This window comes from Stegostoma tigrinum, chromosome 31, assembly GCF_030684315.1.
Source record: "Stegostoma tigrinum isolate sSteTig4 chromosome 31, sSteTig4.hap1, whole genome shotgun sequence".
Taxonomy (NCBI): domain Eukaryota; kingdom Metazoa; phylum Chordata; class Chondrichthyes; order Orectolobiformes; family Stegostomatidae; genus Stegostoma; species Stegostoma tigrinum.
Window position 1 is genome coordinate 1,469,402 of NC_081384.1, and position 20,895 is coordinate 1,490,296.

Here is a 20,895-nt window from a genome sequence, read left to right on the forward strand (position 1 = left end):
TGATAAGTTTGTGGATTGACCGGGTGGTTGACAGTGAGGAAGAAGCTCTCAGGTTGCAGGAGGACGTGGATGGGTTGGTCAGATCAGTGACAGATGGAATGCAACCCCAGATGAATGTGAGGTGATGCACCTCAGCCGAAGGCAGCTAGCGTTAGGTTTAATTTTACAGCTAATAAATTTAAAGTGAAAGGCAGGAGGTTTAGAGGGGATTTGAGGAAAGGATTTTTCACCTGGTGGAAATCTGGAATGTGCTGCCTGAAAGGGTAGTTGAGGTAGGAAGCCTCACAACTTGTAAAGTATACTTGGATTTAAAAGTCATAACATTCAAGGCTATGAGCAACTAAGTGTAGATTAAGAGATAATAAAATGTGAGGCTGGATGAACACAGCAGGCCAAGCAGCATCTCAGGAGCACAAAAGCTGACGTTTCATCAGAGGCTGATGAAGGGTCTAGGCCCGAAACATCAGCTTTTGTGCTCCTGAGATGCTGCTTGGCCTGCTGTGTTCATCCAGCCTCACATTTTATTATCTTGGAATCTCCAGCATCTGCAGTTCCCATTATCTCTAAGTGTAGATTAAGTATAGCTTTTTGTCAGGCAGAGTTGATGAACTGAATTGCCTCTACTGTACTATATGATTCTATGAACTTAACAAAATGTGACAACGAACCCAATGAGGAGACATTAGGGCAGGTGATCCGGTAGATTTTAAGGCCAACGTTTGAGGGAGTGAGAGAAGTGAGGAGGCTGAGAAGTTAAAGAAGGAAATTCCACTCTTTAGTGTTAAGTGGAACTAACGAGTTCAGGGCTGAGGTTGCTGGAAATCACGTGATCTCTCTCAGTGGTGACATCTCTCATTCACACCCATGGAATGAAAATGAGTATCTACAAATTTTGACTGAGGAAACTGTCGAGGACACATATCTGGATGTGGAATGTGCGAAATGATGTTTGAATGTTCCCATTCCAGAGTGCCACACTAATTATAGTCCATAATGTCTTGCAGCTACAGTCGGTTCCACAATGCTGTACTTTAATCACTGCTCAAACATAACAATTCAGTGGCAGGTGGTGGTGCTGTGTATATGTGTTGGTATCAGGGTGGTTCAGAGCTTGGAATTCTATTGTTTTATTAATGTGCCTTAAAAATCTACCAATTTATCATGATGGCTGACTGTACGAGCTCTTAATGGTATCAGGTATTTCTAATCTACTGTGTTACATCATTCAGTCTGGCCTCCAGCAATCAAGGGTTAGTGGTCAGTGGCAGGAGTGAGGTAGAGACTCTGGAGTGCTGTACTGAACAGTGCCCTCTGCCTTTTCTGCTGAGCTGTCTGCCCCAGGACCACTCTACCTGCCCTGTGACCACTCCAGCAGTCTGTTCCTTCAGAAGTGAGGGGATTGAGATAGGTGCTGGCGTGATAGAGCTGAGTGCACCAACACTGAGCATGTGGAAATTGCCCTGATTATTACAGTACAAGGTTCAATGTGTGTGCATGTGTGCATTTGGGGTGGTGGTGGGGGATAGTGGGAACAAGCCCACAATGTTCTCATTTTACAAATAAGCTAATGCTTCAAAATTGTGCTTGCTGTTATACTGTAGAATAGTCAATACAAGTGAGGTAACAGTGAGTGTGAGTTATTGCTGTTATGAAACTTACCCACATCTCATGGGGGGGTTGTCCCTAATCCAGTGCAGATAAGATGCTGAAGACCACCAGTTCATTGTGGGAATAATCACCTATAACCTGAATACTTCAGAGGAGTTTTCCCTCTCTGTCCATATGTGATCTTTTGTTTTCACCTTCTACTGAAACCCAGGTTTCTAAATCCTTTGAGTCAATATTTACAACTATCACCTGAACCGGACTCTGTACTTGTGCAATGTGACACTGAAACCAGCTGGACCCGACACTTTTTACTGTTATTCCGATAACCACCCTCTGTTATAATAAAAACTCTGCAATGTTACTGTTTAATTAAGAGATTAAGGAAAGCTGTATTTGTTTGCCTGGGGAGTTCGCCATCAGGACAGAATGGGGACAATCACGCAGCTCCCTACTTACCACATTTTCTCACCAGAACTGACATGCCAACTGTAGCTCAGATGGCCGCATGCTCACCTCTTGGCATTGATCCTCCGACAGTGCGGCGCTCCCTCAGCACTGACCTTCCCACAGTGCGGCTCTCCCTCAGCACTGAACCTCCAACAATGTGGCACTACCTCAGCACTGACCCTCCGACACTGCAGCATTCCCTCAGCACTGACCCTCCCACAGTGCAGCGGTCTCTTGGCACTGACCTTCTGACAGCACGGTGCTCCCTCAGCACTGACCTTCTGACAGCGCGGTGCTCCCTCACTCCTGCTCTGTAATTTTCAACCTAGTTTATGGTCTGAACTTGCTGCAGGTGATATCAGCTCAGAAGTACAGTAAAGTGGCTGAAAATTTAACCTTAGAGACGTCTAGTGGGTGGTCAATATTGCACGTGGTACATAGCTCTGAAATGGTGGGGTTAGAACCCACACCCGTTGCGATCTCACTTTCCAAACAATACAGGCTCACATCATAATGACACAATGGTGTAGTGTTAATGTCACTGGCATAGGAATCCTGAGGCTCAAGCTAATGTTTTTTGGGATTTAGGTTCAAATCCCACCTCAGCTCTGGGAAAGTAAATTTACAGTGGCCATGGCAACTATGGTCATTTGTGGCCATGGCAACTATGGTCATTTGATGTTAGAAACTCACTTTGTGGTGATGGACATCTGCCATCCTCTCCTAGTCTGGCCTAAGTGTGACTCCAATCTTTCAGCAACAGAGTTGACTTTTGACTCGCCTATTAACTCAACTCCAGGGCAATTACAGATGGGCACTAAATGCTGGCCTCACCAGTGACACTCACATCTCATAAAAGAGTAGAGAAAAATAAAGTAGGATTCTCAACCACCCTACCTCCCTTCTCCTTCTCTCACCTTACAGGCCTTCTCCCTCCCCTCTCAGCTTTCCTCATTCCTCTTGATATGTCAAGTGATGGCTATGGAATGGAGACAATAGACGATCACCTTCAGGTTTTCTACTCACGTGTATGTCTCCACTTGCTGGAGGTTTGGACTCATTGTTGAGGATTGGGGAATTTGACAGGCTGCAGAGTTCGGGGAAAGGATTCGGGATAGTTGGGAGTGATGTTGTTTGAAGCTCCTCCTCCTTTAGCTGCCTGGAATGAATTTAAAATACTTCAGTAACATTGTAAATAATCATCAGCACCAAAACTATTGGATAAATCTGAAATGCTGCAGAAGTGGAAATCTGAAATAAAAACAGAAATGGATGGAGTTTTCTCTCTCTCATAGACCCTGCTGAAGTTCTCCAGCAATTTCTGTTTTTGTTCCAAAAGCATTGAAGCAGGTCAGCAATCATTTGAAATCTCGTAGTAAACTCATTTTAGGAACTAGAAAGAAGTTTAGAGTAAGATAGTTCCTCCCCAAATCCCACTGGAATCACCCTTAACAACTCCATGTCCTAGGGACAACAGAAACACATCCTAGAACAAAGACACCTTCATTCCTGGTGTAATCAGAGCAAGGTCCATTAACTAATCTACCTTCCATTGTCTCTCTTTTAGTCTCAATCCTCCAGCTTCCTCCAGTTTCTCTCTCAGTTCGCTCTCTCTACAGCAGTAGGCCATTCAGCCCCCATGAGCCTCTACTGCTATCCAGTGAGATCATGGCTGATCTGTAGCCTAACTCCGTACAGCTGCCTTTGGCCCACATCCCTTCATAACTTCGCTTGACAAACATTTACCTACCTCAGATTTAAAATTAACACTGATCCAGTATCTACTGTTGTTGTGGAAGAGAGTTCCAAACATCTACCTTTCTTTGGTATAAATCCCCAGTGGTTAACCAGATCTATTTTAATTCACATTTATGTTTGGAATTTGTAAAGGGTAGAGTGCTCAATTGGGCTATGACTAGTATCAGAATATTGTTACCTTTTTACTTGTATGTGAACAGGCTGTGACCTTGGAATCACTGATGTGGCCCATGGTCCAGGCTGGCTCCTGGCCAAGTGACCATTGGGCAGTGTCACTGGTCCATCCTTTTGCAAATTTCCCGCTTGGTATAAGTTATCCAATCCAGTGCTCACAGTCTGCTCCAATGCCATGAAGTCCATATCAGCATCTAACAGAGGCAAAGGCACAATCAATCTACCTCTAATGAAAACGACCAACCAAACTCTCCCCCCTCCACTCCAGCCAGTGAGGTATAAAAAGAGAGGAGAGCCCCATTCAGCCAGCCCCAGGGACATGGTAGCCCCAGCCAATTTATTGATGCAGCCAACTGCATAGGTTTGGGATGGGAATGGTTGGAGCTGAACACAGGAAGAGAGGTGATGATGGAACCTGAGCCGTGAAGGACAGGGTATGGGATGGTGGGATGGTGGGTCTGGCGATTTGGGTTAGATGTGGGACACCAACAAGAGTTTCTGTGTTCAACTCCAGCTAAAGGTAATAGTAGGAAGTGAGATATAATAGGGAGGCCTTGTCTGGCTCAGACCTTTTGCACGGTCCTTTCCCAGACACGAAGCTCATCAGTCCCTGTTTCCTATTGAATCAGGAATCTATCCACCTGGGTTTACATTGCCTGACCTTCTCATCTTGCCTTCTGCTTGTGAAGCTGATTATAGAGTCACAGAGTCATAGGGTCATACAGCACAGAAACAGACCCTTCGGTCCAACCCATCCATGCTGACTAGACATCCCAATCTAACCTAGTCCCATCTGAGAGCATTTGGCCCATCTCCCTCTAACCCCTTGCTATTCATATACCAATCCAAATCCTTTTTAGGTGTTGAAACAAAGAACAATGCAGCACGAGAACAGGCCCTTCAGCCCTCCAAGTCTGTGCTGACATTTTGTCCTTCCATACTTAGACTGTCTTCACTTACAGGATCCATATCCCTCTATTCTTTTCTTGCTCATGAACTTATCCAGGTGTTTCCTGAATGCTGCTGTTATGTCTGCTTCCACCACATTCCAGGCGCTCACAACACTTTGTGTGAAAAACCTGCCTTGCACCTTATTTTAAGCCTCCCTCCCTCCTCACTTGAACCTGTGTCCCCTTGTAATTGACCTGATTCCCCCTGGGAAAAAGCCTCATACATTCCACTGTATCCATACCATTTATAATCTTATAAACGTTTATCAGGTCACCCCTCAACCTCCTGCATCCCTGTGCAAACAAAGGGAACTGTACAATTGAAAACAGTTAGAATTGTACCAGCCTCCACTACTTCTTCTAGGAACTTGTTCCATACACACACCACTCCCTGCATGAAAAAGCTACCCCTCAGACCCCTTTTAAATCATTGCCCTCTCACTTTAAACCTGTGTCCTCTAGTTTTGGACTCTCCCACCTTAGGAAAAAGGCCTTGGCTATTCACACTATCCATGCCTGTCATGATTTTATAAACCTCTATAAGATCATCCCTCAGTCTGAATGCTTCAGGGAATAAAGTCCCAGCTTATTCAGCCTCTCCTTATAACTCAAACCCTCCAGTCCCATTCTGCACTCTTTCAAGTTTAACAAAATCTTTCCTAAAGAAGGGTAACAGTATTCTAAAAGTGGCCTCATCAATGTCCTGTACAGCCACAACTCCAATTTACATCCCAACTCCTAGACTCAATATTCTGACTAATGAAAGCAAGCATGTCAAATGCCTTTTTCACTACCCTGTCTACCTGTGAGTCCACTTTCAAGGAACTATGCACCTGCAAGGGTCTCTTTGTTCAGCAACACTCCCCAGGGCCCTACCATTAAGTGCATAAGTCCTGCCGTGGTGTGTCTTCCCAAAAAGCGACACAAGGCATTTATCTAAATTAAACTCCATCTGCCACACTTTGGCCCATTGGCCCATTTGAAAAAGGTCTCCGTGGTACTCTGTGATAAACTTCTTCACTGTCCACTTCACCACCTATTTTGATGCCATTTGCAAACTTATTAATCATGCCTCCTATATTTACATCCAAATCATTTACACAAATGAAAAGCAGTGGACCTAACTTCTGTTTGGTTCCACTAACAGAGGCAGCTTCAGTACTTTCTCCAGGTCTATAACCAATCGCTACAGGTCTTCTTGTCTGTGGGATGAGTCAGAGCTCACTCCATTCTGTCCTCAATATTTTAATGAGCAGTACACATGGGAGAGCACTGTTAAATGGTACAATCCCTGGCCTCTTTCCTTCCCTGAAACCTAAAGGCTTTCAATCTGATCCTCACTTTTCCTTTGATATCCAGACTGCAATTGGCTAATTTAGCACTGGTTAGGGATCTTTCTTAGTACATTGTGTTGCTCAGTGCCTCATACATAAATATCGTCTCTTCCTTAAATCTGGGGTAAGCTATTCATCCAGAAATGCAAGTAATAGTCTGGAGACCTGTGTTCAATTCCTGCCAGGACAGATGATGGAATTAAGAGTTTAATGATGGCCATGAAACTGTTGCTGATTGTGAGAAATCTGGTTCCCTAATGTCCTTTAGGGAAGGTGTGACAATATGAGCCTTTAAGAGGGATTTATTCTGTCCTGTTTCTCTTGAAGGGGGTTGTTGTAAAGTTGTAGACTTGCTTGCCAAACTGGTGTGTTTGACTGTAGACATCAGTAACACCGTCAGTGCACCTACGGTGAAAGGTTGTTGTAAACTTGGTACCCAGGTATTGGCTCCATGGAAAGCAGAGTAAATAACTTTGGGTTTTTCTTAAAATGTTGAGAAAAGAAGCATGGGTGGGTGGAGTTTGGCTCATACAGCCCCAAGGTTTTAGTTTTGTTTTCAGTTGTTGAAGTTAGGATTTTGGAGTTGAAGCTGCTAGATACAGCTGTCTCTCTGATGCTGTAAAAAGCTGTCTCTCTGCTGCTAGATTCATTCTGCCAGTGTTCCTTCTCCTGGGCTAGGGGAGATTGCAAGTGAGGGAAATCTCTTTTGCTGAATTTACCAATGTCGAGGGTGTGTTTACGGATGCTGAAATATTAAAACAGTTGAGGAGTCATCACTAAATAATATATTATTTTGTTAAGTATTTTGATAGAGTTAAAGTTACACCAATTATTTTTTCTTTGTCTGTGGTTTAACTGTTCTATAAGAATAAAATGTGTTTTGCTCAAAGCCTGGTGGTTTGACCAGCTGAATCATATCTGGAACACAGCACTTTATATTTAAGTAAGATGGAAGTTAGGGTGTGGGCTATTTCCTTGATATGTTTTGAGGGGATTTGGTTGGCCTTAATAAAGGAAACTGCTGCCTTTACTCGGTCTGGCTTACATGTGACTCCAGGCCCACATCAATGTGGTTGATTCTCAACTGCCCTTGGTCAATTAGGGATGGATAGCAAATGCTGGTCTAGTCAGTGAAGCCCACAACTTGTAAATGAATAAAAATATTTGTCTACAGTCTGTAAGTCACTGACAAGTCTCTTCACTGAACTCTGCTGATATATTGAGACACTGCAAAAGGTGAGGAAGGGACAGGAAAAGAAGAGATTCCACTAGGAATCGTGCCTGTTCTAATTCGTTTAAAGCAATATCCAATTAATTACAGTCACCTCTGGTCTTTCCCAATGTTCTACAAGTTCCTTTTCAATTCTCCTTCTGAAAGTTACCATTGAATCAGTTCCCACCACCTTTTGAGAAATATGTTCTAGAACACAACAACTTGCTTTGTAACAACTAATTGCCATCAACTCACCCATCGTCTTTTTGCCAATGATCAGAAATCAACGTCTACAGGTAACTGACCTGCCTTTCAGTGGAAATGATTGAGTGGGAGTTCCGAATAATGTTTTCAGACCCATCCTTTTCAGCAGTGTTTCAGGGTGGGGGAAGGGGCAGTGGTGGGGAAATACAGTTTTCTTTTGTAATGCTGAGCAACCAATAATCGGTCCCAAATTTCTAAGCTGACGTTTCTAGTTGCAGTTACCCAGGAACGGGGGGAGAGGGCTGAGCCAACTTGAAATTTTGTTCTGGGAGTAATAATTCCCACTGGTACAGGTCTCAAGAGATTCAAAGATCCTCAAAGGAATCATCCATACTCGCTCCTGCAGCACCACTAGCCCTGAAACCTGATGTGCAATGATCTATGACTGTTTAATATTAACTCCTCAGGTGAGGAAAAACCAGTTTACGGTGCAGAAGTACTAGTACAACACAGGACATTGTCCCAGCAACAGTGTTTGCTGACCCACATTCCAATCAGCCCATTATTTCTCAAATTAGACTGACTCAACTGGGTATTAGATAACTGAAAACAAAGAGGTTATTATATGTGGAAGGCCCAAAGAATGTTACAGTATGATTAAACGTATACGTTTTTTTCTATATCTGTGAATTAAACATTACGTGTCACAGTGATCATAAGGTGCCACTCCCACTTGACTTGTTTTGGCATCAGGTGGTCATGCCCTTTATCTGGCACTGAGAGAGGAAATGATCACAGAGTTAATGTTTCAGGTCCGGTGACCTTCCTCAGAACCGAGGAAGGGTCACCGGACCTGAAATGTTAACTCTGTTTTTGCCTTCACAGATGCTGCCAGACCTGCTGAGCTTTTCCAGCAACTTTGTTTTTGTTCCTGATTTACAGCAGCTGCAGTTCTATCGGTTTTTATGAGGAAATGATCACATCAGCTCCTGTGACTTGCATAAGCAGATTCAGATAACTTGTCAATTAAAGAACACAAAATGCTCATGAACCTAAAGTGTGTAACGGTATGTGTGTGAGGTAATCAACGGGCTCCTTAGAAGGTTTTAAGGAGAAACAGTGAGGATTGATCATTGGGGTGAGACACTAGTTGCTTGGGAAGCTCTTCATACAACAATCCACGTGCGTGATGCATAGGGGTTAGTAAGTGAGCAGCTTCAGGGCACACTCTGAACAAACCATCAACACCAAGAAGGAATCATCAACTAAAGCTCTTCAAACTCACAGGAGCTTTGGGTGACCTGTACCCACCCATGTTGGAGCCTAAAGTAAGGGACATTTATTTATGCCAGGTCAGAGGCAAGAAGAAAAAAGAGGAAGATAGAAGAGAAAGGAGATGAGGAGCCAGGAAAGGAGGGGGGAAGAATTGAGGTGATAAGAGGGGCAAAGAGGAGGAGAGGAGGGTAGAGGAGGACAGGACGGTAGAGGAGGGGGGAGGGGAAAGGATGGGGGTTAGGGTGGGGAGGAGACTAGAGGAGGAGAGGAGGACAGAAATATTAAGGAGTGCTCTGGTACTTGCTGTTTAAAAAATTTTGTATGGGATGTGACTTCCTTAATTGTTGCTTCGCCCAGTTGTCCCTGAACAGATTGGCTCTCGAGGCCATTTCAGTTGACAATTATGAATCAATCACATTGCTAAGGGTCTGGATTCCTGGGTCAGACTGGGTACAGAAGGCAGATTTCCTTCCCTAAAGGACATTAGTGAACTGGATGGGTTTTTACTGTGCAACAGTGGTTACAAGTCAAATCTCATTATCTGCCATATAGGATTCAAACCCAATTCCCCAAAACATCAGGCTAGAAATCAGAATTACTAGTCCAGTAATATCACTGGCTCCCACCATACTAGATAATAAATGAAGAATGTAAATCAGTTGCTGGTAACTTCACACTCTACACATTTCCCTTTAGGGAAGTTTCCAATTGAATGGAAAATAGTGAATATAGTGTAATTTACTCAAAAAGGAAAAGACAAAAAGCAGGAAACTATATACCAATTTGCTTAATATCTGAAATTAAACAACAAACTGTGGATGCTTGGGGTCTGAATCAAAACCAGAAAATGCTTGAGAAACTTAGCAAGTCTGGCAACATCTATGGGAGGAAAGCAGAGATAACGTTTTGAGTCCAGGCAGACGTTAGAGCTGTTATTAATGACATTACAGCAAGGCACTTCAAAAAGTTCAAAGTAATCAGGCAGAGCCAACATGGTTTTGTGAAAGGGAAATCATGTTTCGTCAATTTATTGGAGTTCTTTGAGGAAGTAATGTGGATAAAGGGGAAACTATAGCTACATTCTTTTGGTAATATTCAATAGATGATTTGGGGAAAAAATGGCTGCTTTAAATATTTTAGAGAAAAATACTTATCTGGATACACCATGCTTTAAGCCTTTAAATAATAAACAATTCATTAGCTTGTTTCAGTAATCAATAAACTCCACACTCCATGGTACAGGAGACTTCCTGTTTCTTTAGCAAAGGTATCTGATATGCTTGTGAGCAGCAGAGTTGATGATAGACACTGACAGTGAAATTTATTACAACTACGTGATGTGAGTTGATCAATAAAACCCAATGGTGTCATCTATGGTTCAACAATAATGCATCAAACTCCAGTGAATTGCTTTAGCATTTGATAAGCAGTTCAAACAATTGAAAAGGTGTACACATATTCAGAGCTGGGGACTGGGAGTAAAAGTTCCTCATTTCTTCTGAAGAAATGTGTGCAGCTTACACATTCTTCCCGTGTCTGCGTTGGTTTCCTCCGGGTGTTTCAGTTTCCTCCCACAGACCAAAGATGTGTAGACTAGGTGGATTGGCCATGCTAAATTGCTCATAGTGTTCAGGGGTGTGTGAATTAGGTGGGTTATAGTGGGGTGGGTCTGGGCAGGATGCTTTGGGGTTTGGTGTGGATTTGTTGGGCTGAAGGGCCTGTTTCCACACTGTAGGGATTGTATAAAGTTCTATAAAAAACCTTGACACTGATTGGTGCTGAGACCTGTCCTTTGGTGTGCTTCAGAAGAAATTGTCAGATTGGGAATCTGACAGTCCATCACAACTTTTGAAGAAGGGTCATTCAACCCGAAACATTAACTCAGATTTCTCTCCACAGATGCTGCCAGGCTTACTGAGCTTTTCCAGCAATTTCTGTTTTTGTGACCATCACAGTTGATGGCCACAGCAGACATTTTGCTTCTCATTGATACCGAATTAGTTGTCCAACCAGCACAAAATGGATTAAACAATCATAGCCTCTCCCTATCTAAATCTGGTGCCAGCCTTTTTGTGTGTTAAGAGCCTAAGATTTAGTTGGTTGAGATGGCATGTTGATAGTTCTCTTGGCATTCACGGAGAAACTGGCTAAGCTGAAGGTAGTATGCAATATTTGACAGCCAGTATCACCAGACAGCTTTGAGGTAAATTGGATTAACTTAATGACATCCCTGATTCATTTTCAAGTCTTTTAAATACATAGCTTTTGGACCATGAGCAGACAATACTGGGCAGATCTGAAACACAATACCCTAGTGTGTGCATAGCAGGCATTAAGATATGGCTGATTGGAAATGAAAGTGCAACTATACTTGGCAGAAAAATGAAAATGAGCAAGTTTTGTTTGACATAGGTGTGAGCTAATCCTGTTAAGACTTTCTCCATACAAGAAAATTATGAAACATGGAAAGAGAAATAGTGACAAAATACTTCCCTTTCTGCACCCAGGTTTATTTAATATGACCCGTTGAGAGGTGTGAGCATAATAAGTTTACAGATGCTACAGGAATGGAGAGGGTCGGAAAGCAGATTACACAGTGAAACTCCAACAGTGCATTTGAAAGCAAGTAGTATGAAACTAAATACTGTGAAGGTTGGAAATCTGAAATAAAAACAGAAAATGCTGCAAATACTGAGTAGATCAGGCAGTGAACCTGAAACATTGCAGTATCTTTTCTTCTCACTGAACAGATGCTGTCAGACTTGCTCAGTGTTGACAGTATTTTTTTGTTTTTATTGAAAAGGTTTTCTTTGTTTTCAGTGCTTGTCCTAATGTATAGTGTGTGGGGAATGCCAAGAACATGGAAGTGTCTCTTTAACAGGCAAAAGTTTGAAACAAACAGGATTTGATGACTTTACAGCTGCGATAATAGTGATTTAACTTGTTAGCAAAAATAGGAAGGCAGATTATAATCTGTAAATGGAGAAAGGGGAATGTTCAATGAAAACTCAGTGTCCTCCTGCACCAGTCACTAAAAGTAAGTGCGCAGCTGCAATAAGGAAGGCAAACTGTGTTTTGGGCTTCATAGTGAGATTGGAGGAGCAAGGATGGAATGCTGCAATTATACAGGGACTTGGAGAGGCCACACCTGGAATACTGTGAGCAGGTTTCATCTCCTTACCTGAGAAAGGATCTTGCTGTAGAGGGAGTTCAACAAAGATTTACCGAATTGGTTCCTGGGATGGCAGGACTGACGTACGAGGAGAGATTGAGTTGGTTAGGATTGTATTCATGGGGATTTAGAAGAATGAGGGGGGTTCTCATTGAAACCTATAAAATTCTAACAGGACTAGACAGGTTGGATGCAGGAGGGATGTTCCTGATTATGAGGCAGTCCAGAACTGGAGGTCATAGTTTAAGGATAAGGGGAGAACCTTTTAGGACTGAGATGAGGAGGAATTTCTTCGCCCAGAGAGGGGGGGCCTCTGGAATTCATTACCATCACAATGTGCTGAGGCCAAAGTATCATGTACTTTCAAGGTTACACAGAGGGTGGTTTGCGTGTGGAATGAACTTCATGAGGAAGTGGTGGATGTGGGTACAATTACAACATTTAAAAGATTTTTGGATAAGTACATGAATAGGAAAGGTTTTCAGGGATATGGGCCAGGAGCAGGCAGGTGGGACTAGTTTAGTTTAGGATTATGTTCAGTATGGACTGGTTGGACTGAAGGGTCTGTTTCCATGCTGTATGACTCCAGGAGGTGGATATAAGTCTGCTGGCTAAAGGGATTGAGGAATCTGAGGGAAGGCTGGGACTGTGGTATTGAACACAATGACCAGCTATCATTATATTGAGTGGCAGACAGGTTTAAGGGGTTGAATGGCCTACTCCTACTTCTATCTTCTATGTTTCTACATAACTCCTGATGTCTCTGTCAAGAATTTGATAGTCTACCTCAGGGATAATTCACATTCTCAGGGCAAGTCCTTGTTTCAGACACTGTGCTGTGGAAATGGATCCTATTTCGTGCATGGTTACCTCTGGCCAGCCAGTAAGCAGTGGGGGGTGAGGGTGGTGTGATGACATTGACTGATAAATCATAAAGGAGGAAGCGGAGATGGTCTTACCTAAAAAGTGGATACTGAGAAGGGGACGTGGGAAGAGTGGCTAAGCGTGAATCTACAATGAACAAATTATTGAACCCAACTGATCAAACTTGGGGTGGAATTTTAGATGGGTCTGAGCAACATGTGTGATGGCAAAATTTGTGGGAGATTCAGATAAAAAGTCCAATGAGGTCCATCTCAACATCAGCAGCAGCTTCACCACCTTTTATGCTTTTTACAAGTACCAAGGCAAGTTCCTCACCAGGCAACTGCTGCAGGCCTGCCAATCAAGGAGATTATAGTTTATTAAACACTGAGTCAACAGCCCAACTCACCTCATTAATATTCAGCTTCCTATATTACCAAACAAGATAGACATCGGGAAAACCCAACATGGAAACAGGTATCTGGCAGTTTCAGCTCACTGCTCTCTCACTCTGGACCATCTCCATGTTGTGTTCAATCAAACAGCGACTCATGGCTTAATTCATAAGCAAAAGCCACACACACACTAGTCATCCACAGACACTGACATCCAGCATCTGCCAACCCATCACAACTAGCATGGCACCTCTCTGATCCACTTACAAGCCACGTAGGAAGCAATGACTCACATTGCAGAGCACCTACAGCATGTGCAAGTTGCCTGTGCAGTAAGCACACTACATGTGCATTCAACTGAGTGGCTACATCAGAAATTAGTGGGGGTGAATCTTTAATCCAGTCAGGGATGAGGTGGGGTGTGTGCTTTCAGTCAAAAGGTCCCAGCATTGTCAGTCCAGGGGTTTAGCCACTGCCAGTTGTCTGCTCGGGACACTCACAATCAGGGGACTGTTCCCAGCCCAATCCAGTGGGTATCCAGCAGTTAGTCCTGGAGGGTGGGGGCCAGCTGTCAGTAAGATCACATACTGTTAGTCAGAGAGCTGTTAAACAGTGGTTTAGGGCTGGTTGCTCAGTCATCTGTGGGAGCTGTTCATTAAATTCAGTCAGAGTCTGAGGCAGATAAAGTGCTAGGGGTCTGTCTATTGATCTTTCAGGGCAGTTCACGAGAGGGCTTGTAGGGCAGTGGAGGGGCAACTCACTACCAGAAAGGGTGGAGCAGTCAATGCTGGGGAAATGGAAAGTAGAGGCATTTGTAGAGATGGAACCAGGATGGTGTTGGGAGGGAGGTGTAAGCAGAAAAGCATCGGAGTACATGGAGGGGTTTGAAAAAGTGGGGGAGGGGGCTAATGGCAATGGACATCAGTGTTGCCTCCAGGCTGATGCTGGGTTGAGGGGCCAGTGAGCACAGTTGCAGGTGAGGCCCGATGTGGTAGGTCTCTACAAGGCTGGGAATGGGCTGACATGGCAGTGTGGGGTAGAAAGGGACAATGAGGCCTTGGGGGTGGAACATAGTGACCCGGTATTGATGTTGCTCACTTTAAGCTGTATTCCCTGCTCTCACCTACCACGCTGTAGATGTGAAATACAACTGGAAAATGGCTAGGACAATGTCAGGGTGGACAGAGAGTGTGTCAGTTTGAGGGGGTAAGTGCAGGTCCATGTTTGCTGGACACTGGGACATTGTAGCAACAATACACAAAGCTTCTATTTGCAAAGTATAGCTATATTTAATTTGTAATCATTTCATCACCCATTTATTCTCCAAGCAGATTAAAGGTGCTTAGGATTCAGGTGCTAGTCAAAGGCAATTTAAAATGTGCCACTAGTGCTTGCAAATTGAATTTGGGCATCTGAACATTACCACAGTGAGAAGCAATATCATTACAGAAGGCTGCTGCTGGGCAAAGAGGAACCATTATTCATTAGAACTTCCAAAAGTCCTGAGTGGGCCATTGCTTTATCATCTGTCAAGTCAATTGAACAATGATCTGGACTGAATGCAGTTAGAAGGTGACTGTTCGATGTGGATCTGAGGTAGAAAGTGTCTTTTTGCATTGGCACTACCTTCTCAATGACATTGGGTAGTCACTCAGCTGGTTTGGTACCTTCACCAAGTGTATCCGGACTGAGTGTGCTGTATCATCCTGGCAAGCTGTACTCTGGAGCAGGGAATGAGCTGATGTGCTGGATGCTGAAGAACTGAGAGTTTGGGGACAGTCTTCTGAGGAAAAAATTTGAGGGCAAGGTGGAGGAGGAAGCTGTTATTGTCCATGACAGAACTCAATTGCACCAGCTGGATGCAGCACACAATCATGGGCTTGAAAATGGTCATTGGTCATAATGCAATGTCTGGTTTGAACTTTGCGGGTAAACTGCAGTTTCTGTTGGTTTGTGTTCACTCATGTTGTCTGTAAATAAAAGAATTTTCCCTATTGTTTGCCTGTCCCTCAACTGGACAGCAACAAACTGCTGGTCAGCGTGGGGGATACAGAAGAGAGGGGGTTCAGATCGGATATAGCTAAGGGCACATAAACTGTGTGGTTTGGTGGGGAAACAGTGATGGATGTGAGAAAATGGGGTTAACATAGAACATAGAACATTCCAGCACAGTACAGGTCCTTCGGCCCTCATGTTGTGCCGACCTGTCATACCGATCTCAAGCCCATCTAACCTACACTATTCCATGTACGTCCATATGCTTATCCAATGATGACTTAAATGTACCTAAAGGTGGCGAATCTACTACCGTTGCAGGCAAAGAGTTCCATTCCCTTACTACTCTCTGAGTAAAGAAACTACCTCTGACATCTGTCCTATATCTTTCACCCCTCAATTTAAATCTATGCCCCTTCGTGCTCGCCGTCACCATCCTAGGAAAAAGGCTCTCCCTATCCACGCTATCTAACCCTCTGATTATTTTATATTTCTCAATTAAGTCACCTCTCAACCTTCTTCTCTCTAATGAAAACAGCCTCAAGTCCCTCAGCCTTTCCTCGTAAGATCTTCCCTCCATACCAGGCAACATCCCAGTAAATCTCCTCTGCCCCCTTTAAAAAGCTTCCACATCCTTCTTATAATGCAGTGACCAGAACTGTACACAATACTCCAAGTGTGGCCGCACCAGAGTTTTGTACAGCTTCACCATAACTTCTTGGTTCCGGAACTCGATCCCTCTATTAATAAAAGCTAAAACACTGTATGCCTTCTTAACAGACCTGTCAACCTGGGTGGCAACTTTCAATGATCTGTGTACACGGACACCGAGATCTCTCTGCTCATCTACACTACTAAGAATCTTACCATTACCTGTACTTTGCCTTCTGGTTACTCCTACCAAAGCGCATTACCTCACACTTGTCTGCATTAAACTCCATTTGCCACCTCTCAGCCCAGCTCTGCAACTTATCTATATCTCTCTGCAACCTACAGCATCCTTTGTCACTATCCACAACTCCACCGACCTTAGTGTCGTCTGCAAATTTACTAACCCATCCTTCTACGCCCTCATCCAGGTCATTTGTAAAAATGACAAACAGCAGTGGACCCAACACCGACCCTTGCGGCACACCATTAGTAACTGCTCTCCAGGATGAACATTTCCCATCAACTACCACCCTCTGTCTTCTTTCAGCATGCCAATTTCCGATCCAAACTGCTATATCTCCCACAATTCCATTCCTCTGCATTTTGTACAATAGCCTATTGTGGGGAACCTTATCGAATGCCTTGCTGAAATTCATATACACCACATCAACCGGTTTACTCTCATCTACCTGTTTGGTCACCTTCTCAAAGAACTCAATAAGGTTTGTGAGGCACGACCTTCCCTTCACAAAACCGTGCTGACTATCCCTAATCAATTTATTCTTTTCTAGATGATTATAAATCCTATCTCTTATAACCTTTTCCAACACTTTACCAACAACTGAGGTAAGGCTCACTGGTCTATAATTACCAGGGTTGTCTCTACTCCCCTTCTTGAAAAGGGGAACCACATTTGCTATCCTCCAGTCATCTGGCACTATTCCTGTAGACAATGGCGAGTTAAAGATCAATGCCAAAGGCTCGGCAATCTCCTCCCCCTGTAGGATTTCTAATACCTCTTCCTTGTGAACCTCAATCCCACCTAGTCTAGTAGCCTGTATCTCAGTATTCTCCTCGACAACATTGTCGTTTTCTAGAGTGAATACTGTTGAAAAATATTCATTTAGCGCTTCCTCTATCTCATCTGACTCCACACACAACTTACCACTACTATCCTTGATTGGGCCTAATCTTACTTTCGTCATTCTTTTATTCCTTACGTGTCAGCCAGATGTGCCATTGTCAGTGTGCCATTAAGTCACTGGCAAGGACCCAAACCAGATGCCAACACATGCCCAGTGGCACAGTGGCCTTGCGAAGATGGCTCAGGTCAAGAGATGCTGGTCTTTTGGCAGATATACACTGACTAGTGAGTTGTTATGGGAAAGGCACATGTTAAGATGTAACTGAAAGCAGATGTGAGAGTTGCCAAGGGGGTAGGTTTGGTAAGAGAATCTAATAGGCCTCACTATTAGAAATCACTCCAAAAAACTCGATGCAACTCAGTCTTAGCCAAAAAAAAAGAACTAGCCCTCGGCATTTATTTTTCGCATGGGCCTCCTTCCAATGCTCTTCCCCTCACTATCAATTTCTTTATCCCTCATGTATTGATCCTGCATCCCTTTAGAAACTTTTCACATCAGGGCTCCCATTTTCAATTTTAATCTGAACTCACAGGCAGACTGAGAAGCTCCAGGGACACTTCACCATCTGGGGATACGTGTCGTTGGGAGGTTGTGGAGCTCAGGTTGGTGGTGGTGGTGGGGGGGGGGCAGGTGCATAGAGTGTAGGAGCCAGGGAATCAGGAAGATGGCTGGGGATGGGGTGGCTTACTAACAGGGCAATATTACTGGGGGGTTTAAGGAGAGTGGTGAGTGGAGGGAGTGAGAGTCTCCCTGCTTGCCCTCTGCACTCTCTCACTGTCTGTGGTCCCATTCCCTCTGTATTGTTCACCTCAATTACACCCTGCAGTGAGTTTCACATTCCTACCACTCTCAGTGAAAAGATAGTTCCCCTGAATTCCCTGTTGGATTTATTAGTGGCTGCCTCCTATCCATGACCTCAAACAGAGCCAAAGAAACACAATCGGATAAAGGGTTTGCCACTGAGTGAAGGAGCAGAATTGCAGTCAGGTGAGCTGGCAGCAATGCAGAGTGCTGACGACATTCGAATTCATTGTTCTAGGCCTCACACCTCAAACAACCTTGGAGCACATAATGCATGCAGTCCAATCAAAAACATTTGATTAATTACAACGGCAGAGAAATCATTCAGGGACCAGCGAGCATCAACAATGGACTTTGTGTTTGTGTTTGTGTTTGCAAGAAGTACAGGCTCGACCTTTGCTCTTTGCCATCAGTGCTTCAGCCTATCCTTAAACTGGCAAAACACAGGACACTTGGACTTGATGTACCTGATTCTGTCTCAATAACTAACATCAGAGGTCAGGAATATTCAGCACATGTAGCTCCAAGCACAACTTTACCTCCCCAAGAGGTACTTAGCATCTCCCTCACAAACTCTTATTGTCTGCAATCTCAGTATCCAGTGAATAAACCTGGGATTCTCTAGCATTTAGTATCCATTCTTATCTATTTAATTTTATCCAGAGAATCACTTGCAATGGCTTCCCTTCCCACTGCCATACTACTACCCTTGGTGTCTCCCAATACTGAAGGCTATCTCTCATCAACATACTTCCTCTTGGTGACTTCAGCAAAGTTATCAGTTTCGAATGACAGCACCCAGCCCATCTCACTCTGCTGAGGTGGCTGGACTCCTTCAATCTCTCTCTGATTAGCATCCAGTCTCACATGAGCGACATTTCCTTCAACAGAATATTGGGAAGACTGAAACTGTTGTATTTTGGCCATCGCAACAAAATCATTTGCTCAGCTATTGACTCCATCACAGCATGGTATGGTAACTGATCTGCTCAAGATCGCAAGAAATTACACAGAGTTGTGAACACAGCCCAGTCCATCACACAAACCAAGCCTCCTCTATTGACTCCATCTACACTTCCCGCTGCCTCAGGAAAGCAGTGAACATAATCAAAGACCCCTCCCACCCCAGTTATACTCTCTTCCACTCACTTCCATCGGGCAGAAGGTACAAAAGTTTGAAAACACATACCATCAGATTTAAGAACAGCTTCTTCCCTGCTGTCAGACTTATGAATGGTTCTCTCATATACTCGAGTTGATCTTTCTCTGCACCTTCTCTGTGGCTGTAACACTATATTCTGCATTCTGTTCTATTACCCTGATTATGTAAGGTAGGACTTATGTAAGGTAGCACACAAAACAATACATTTCATTGAAAACAAAAAAAATGCTGGAGATCACAGTGAATCTGGTAGTATCCAGGCAGAGAAAGCAAGCACTTTACATCAGCTCTGATGAAGAGTTGTCTAGACTCAAATATGAAGAGTTGTTTAGACTCAAAACGTTGGCTTGCTTTCTGTCTATGGATACTGCCTGACCTCCTGTGATCTCCAGCACTTTTTGTTTTCAGCACAAATTTCAGCATCTGCAGTAATTTGCTCCTACAATACTTTTCACTGTATCTTGTTCATGTGACAGTAATGAATCAAATCAGATTAAATCTCTAGGCTGAATCAGAATGCTCACAAATATATTTCACTCTGAGATGAGCTTCCTACCTACTTCAACATCACTGAGACTTAACACTACCCCTCTGTAGATACACTCTTTCTCAAAAGGCAGTGTAAACAGAGTCGTTCAATGTTTATTAAAGCAGAGCAGGAGAGATACTTGACCAGTGAGGGGCTGGGAGGTTATCAGGGGAATCCAACAAGTGGGATGGTTCCAGGGATGAGGGATTACAGATAAACTGGTGCGTTCCCCTGAAAGCTAAGAAACCTAAGGGGATTTGAAGAAGCTGTAGCATGTTTTGAAAGGCTTAGATAAAATAAAGAGAAGCCATTTCCAATAGCCAAAGAAACAGGTGACAAAGATTTAACTTCAGCCAATTGGCAGAAGAACCAAAGGCAACTCGAGAAGAGACCTTTACACAGGGTAGTTAAGATTGGATTATATCACCTCCCCGATGTTGAGGCAGACACAGGTTCAAATTAATGTTGAAAAGAAAAATGGATAAATTATTTGGAGGCAAAAGTAAGGGAATGCTCGAGTAGGGAGAAAGGATCAGATAGACTGGATTTCTCTTGGAAAGAACTAGAGCAGACTTGATGGACTGAATAGCCTTCTTTTATACTGTAGTGTTTTAATCTACAGGGCAGAAAGCACGCTGCAAAGGCTCCTGACAGAAGCTAGCAAGGGGTTTAAAGAGCCCTTGGGAGAAGGGGCACAGAAACAGGACAACAATCAGGACGCATGATTTTTCTCCCTGACCCTACCTATACATCACAAGATGCAAGAACAGCAGTGAAACCAAGTGACAATGTGTGAGAGAAACAGAGGTACTGGAGAAATTAATGAGGCTAAATGTTGGCAAATCCACTGGGCGTAAGGTCTGTATCCTAGAGGTCTGAGAGAGGTGTCTGTAGAGATAATAGGCACCTTGGTAGTGACTTTTCAAAACTCCCTAGCTTCTGGAATTGTTACCTTGAGTAGAGAGGTAGAAACTGTAGCAATAGTATTCGGGAAAGGAGAGGGAGCAGGAATATCAGGCCAGTTATTCTTACTTCCACTACTGGGAAAACATTAGAATCCATTTTTAAGGATGTGGTAACAAGCAGAGTTAACATAGTTTGATAAAAGCAAGATGGCGTTTGAGAATTTTTTCAACTTCTTGAGGACAAAACTAACACAGTAGATAAATAGGAACCAGCGGATATTTGGATTTTGAAAAGACACTCAGTCAGATGTTA

General features: G+C 43.6%; 1 protein-coding gene across 8 annotated transcripts in view; it reads right to left on the bottom strand.

Moving 5' to 3' along the window:
* Nucleotides 1-20,895, bottom strand: part of LOC125466144 (growth factor receptor-bound protein 7-like) — a 200,407-nt gene that overhangs the window by 55,306 nt on the left and 124,206 nt on the right. For 6 of the 8 annotated variants that reach the window (XM_059638665.1, XM_059638664.1, XM_059638661.1 and 3 more), the window contains 2 exons: nucleotides 3,992-4,181; nucleotides 3,082-3,214 (listed from right to left, as the gene is read on the bottom strand). In XM_059638665.1, coding sequence (XP_059494648.1) covers nucleotides 3,082-3,214; nucleotides 3,992-4,173 — 315 coding nt within the window. In that variant the 5' untranslated portion in view covers nucleotides 4,174-4,181. The remainder of the gene's footprint in view (nucleotides 1-3,081; nucleotides 3,215-3,991; nucleotides 4,182-20,895) is intronic. The other 2 variants (XM_059638667.1, XM_059638666.1) reach the window with 1 other exon arrangement.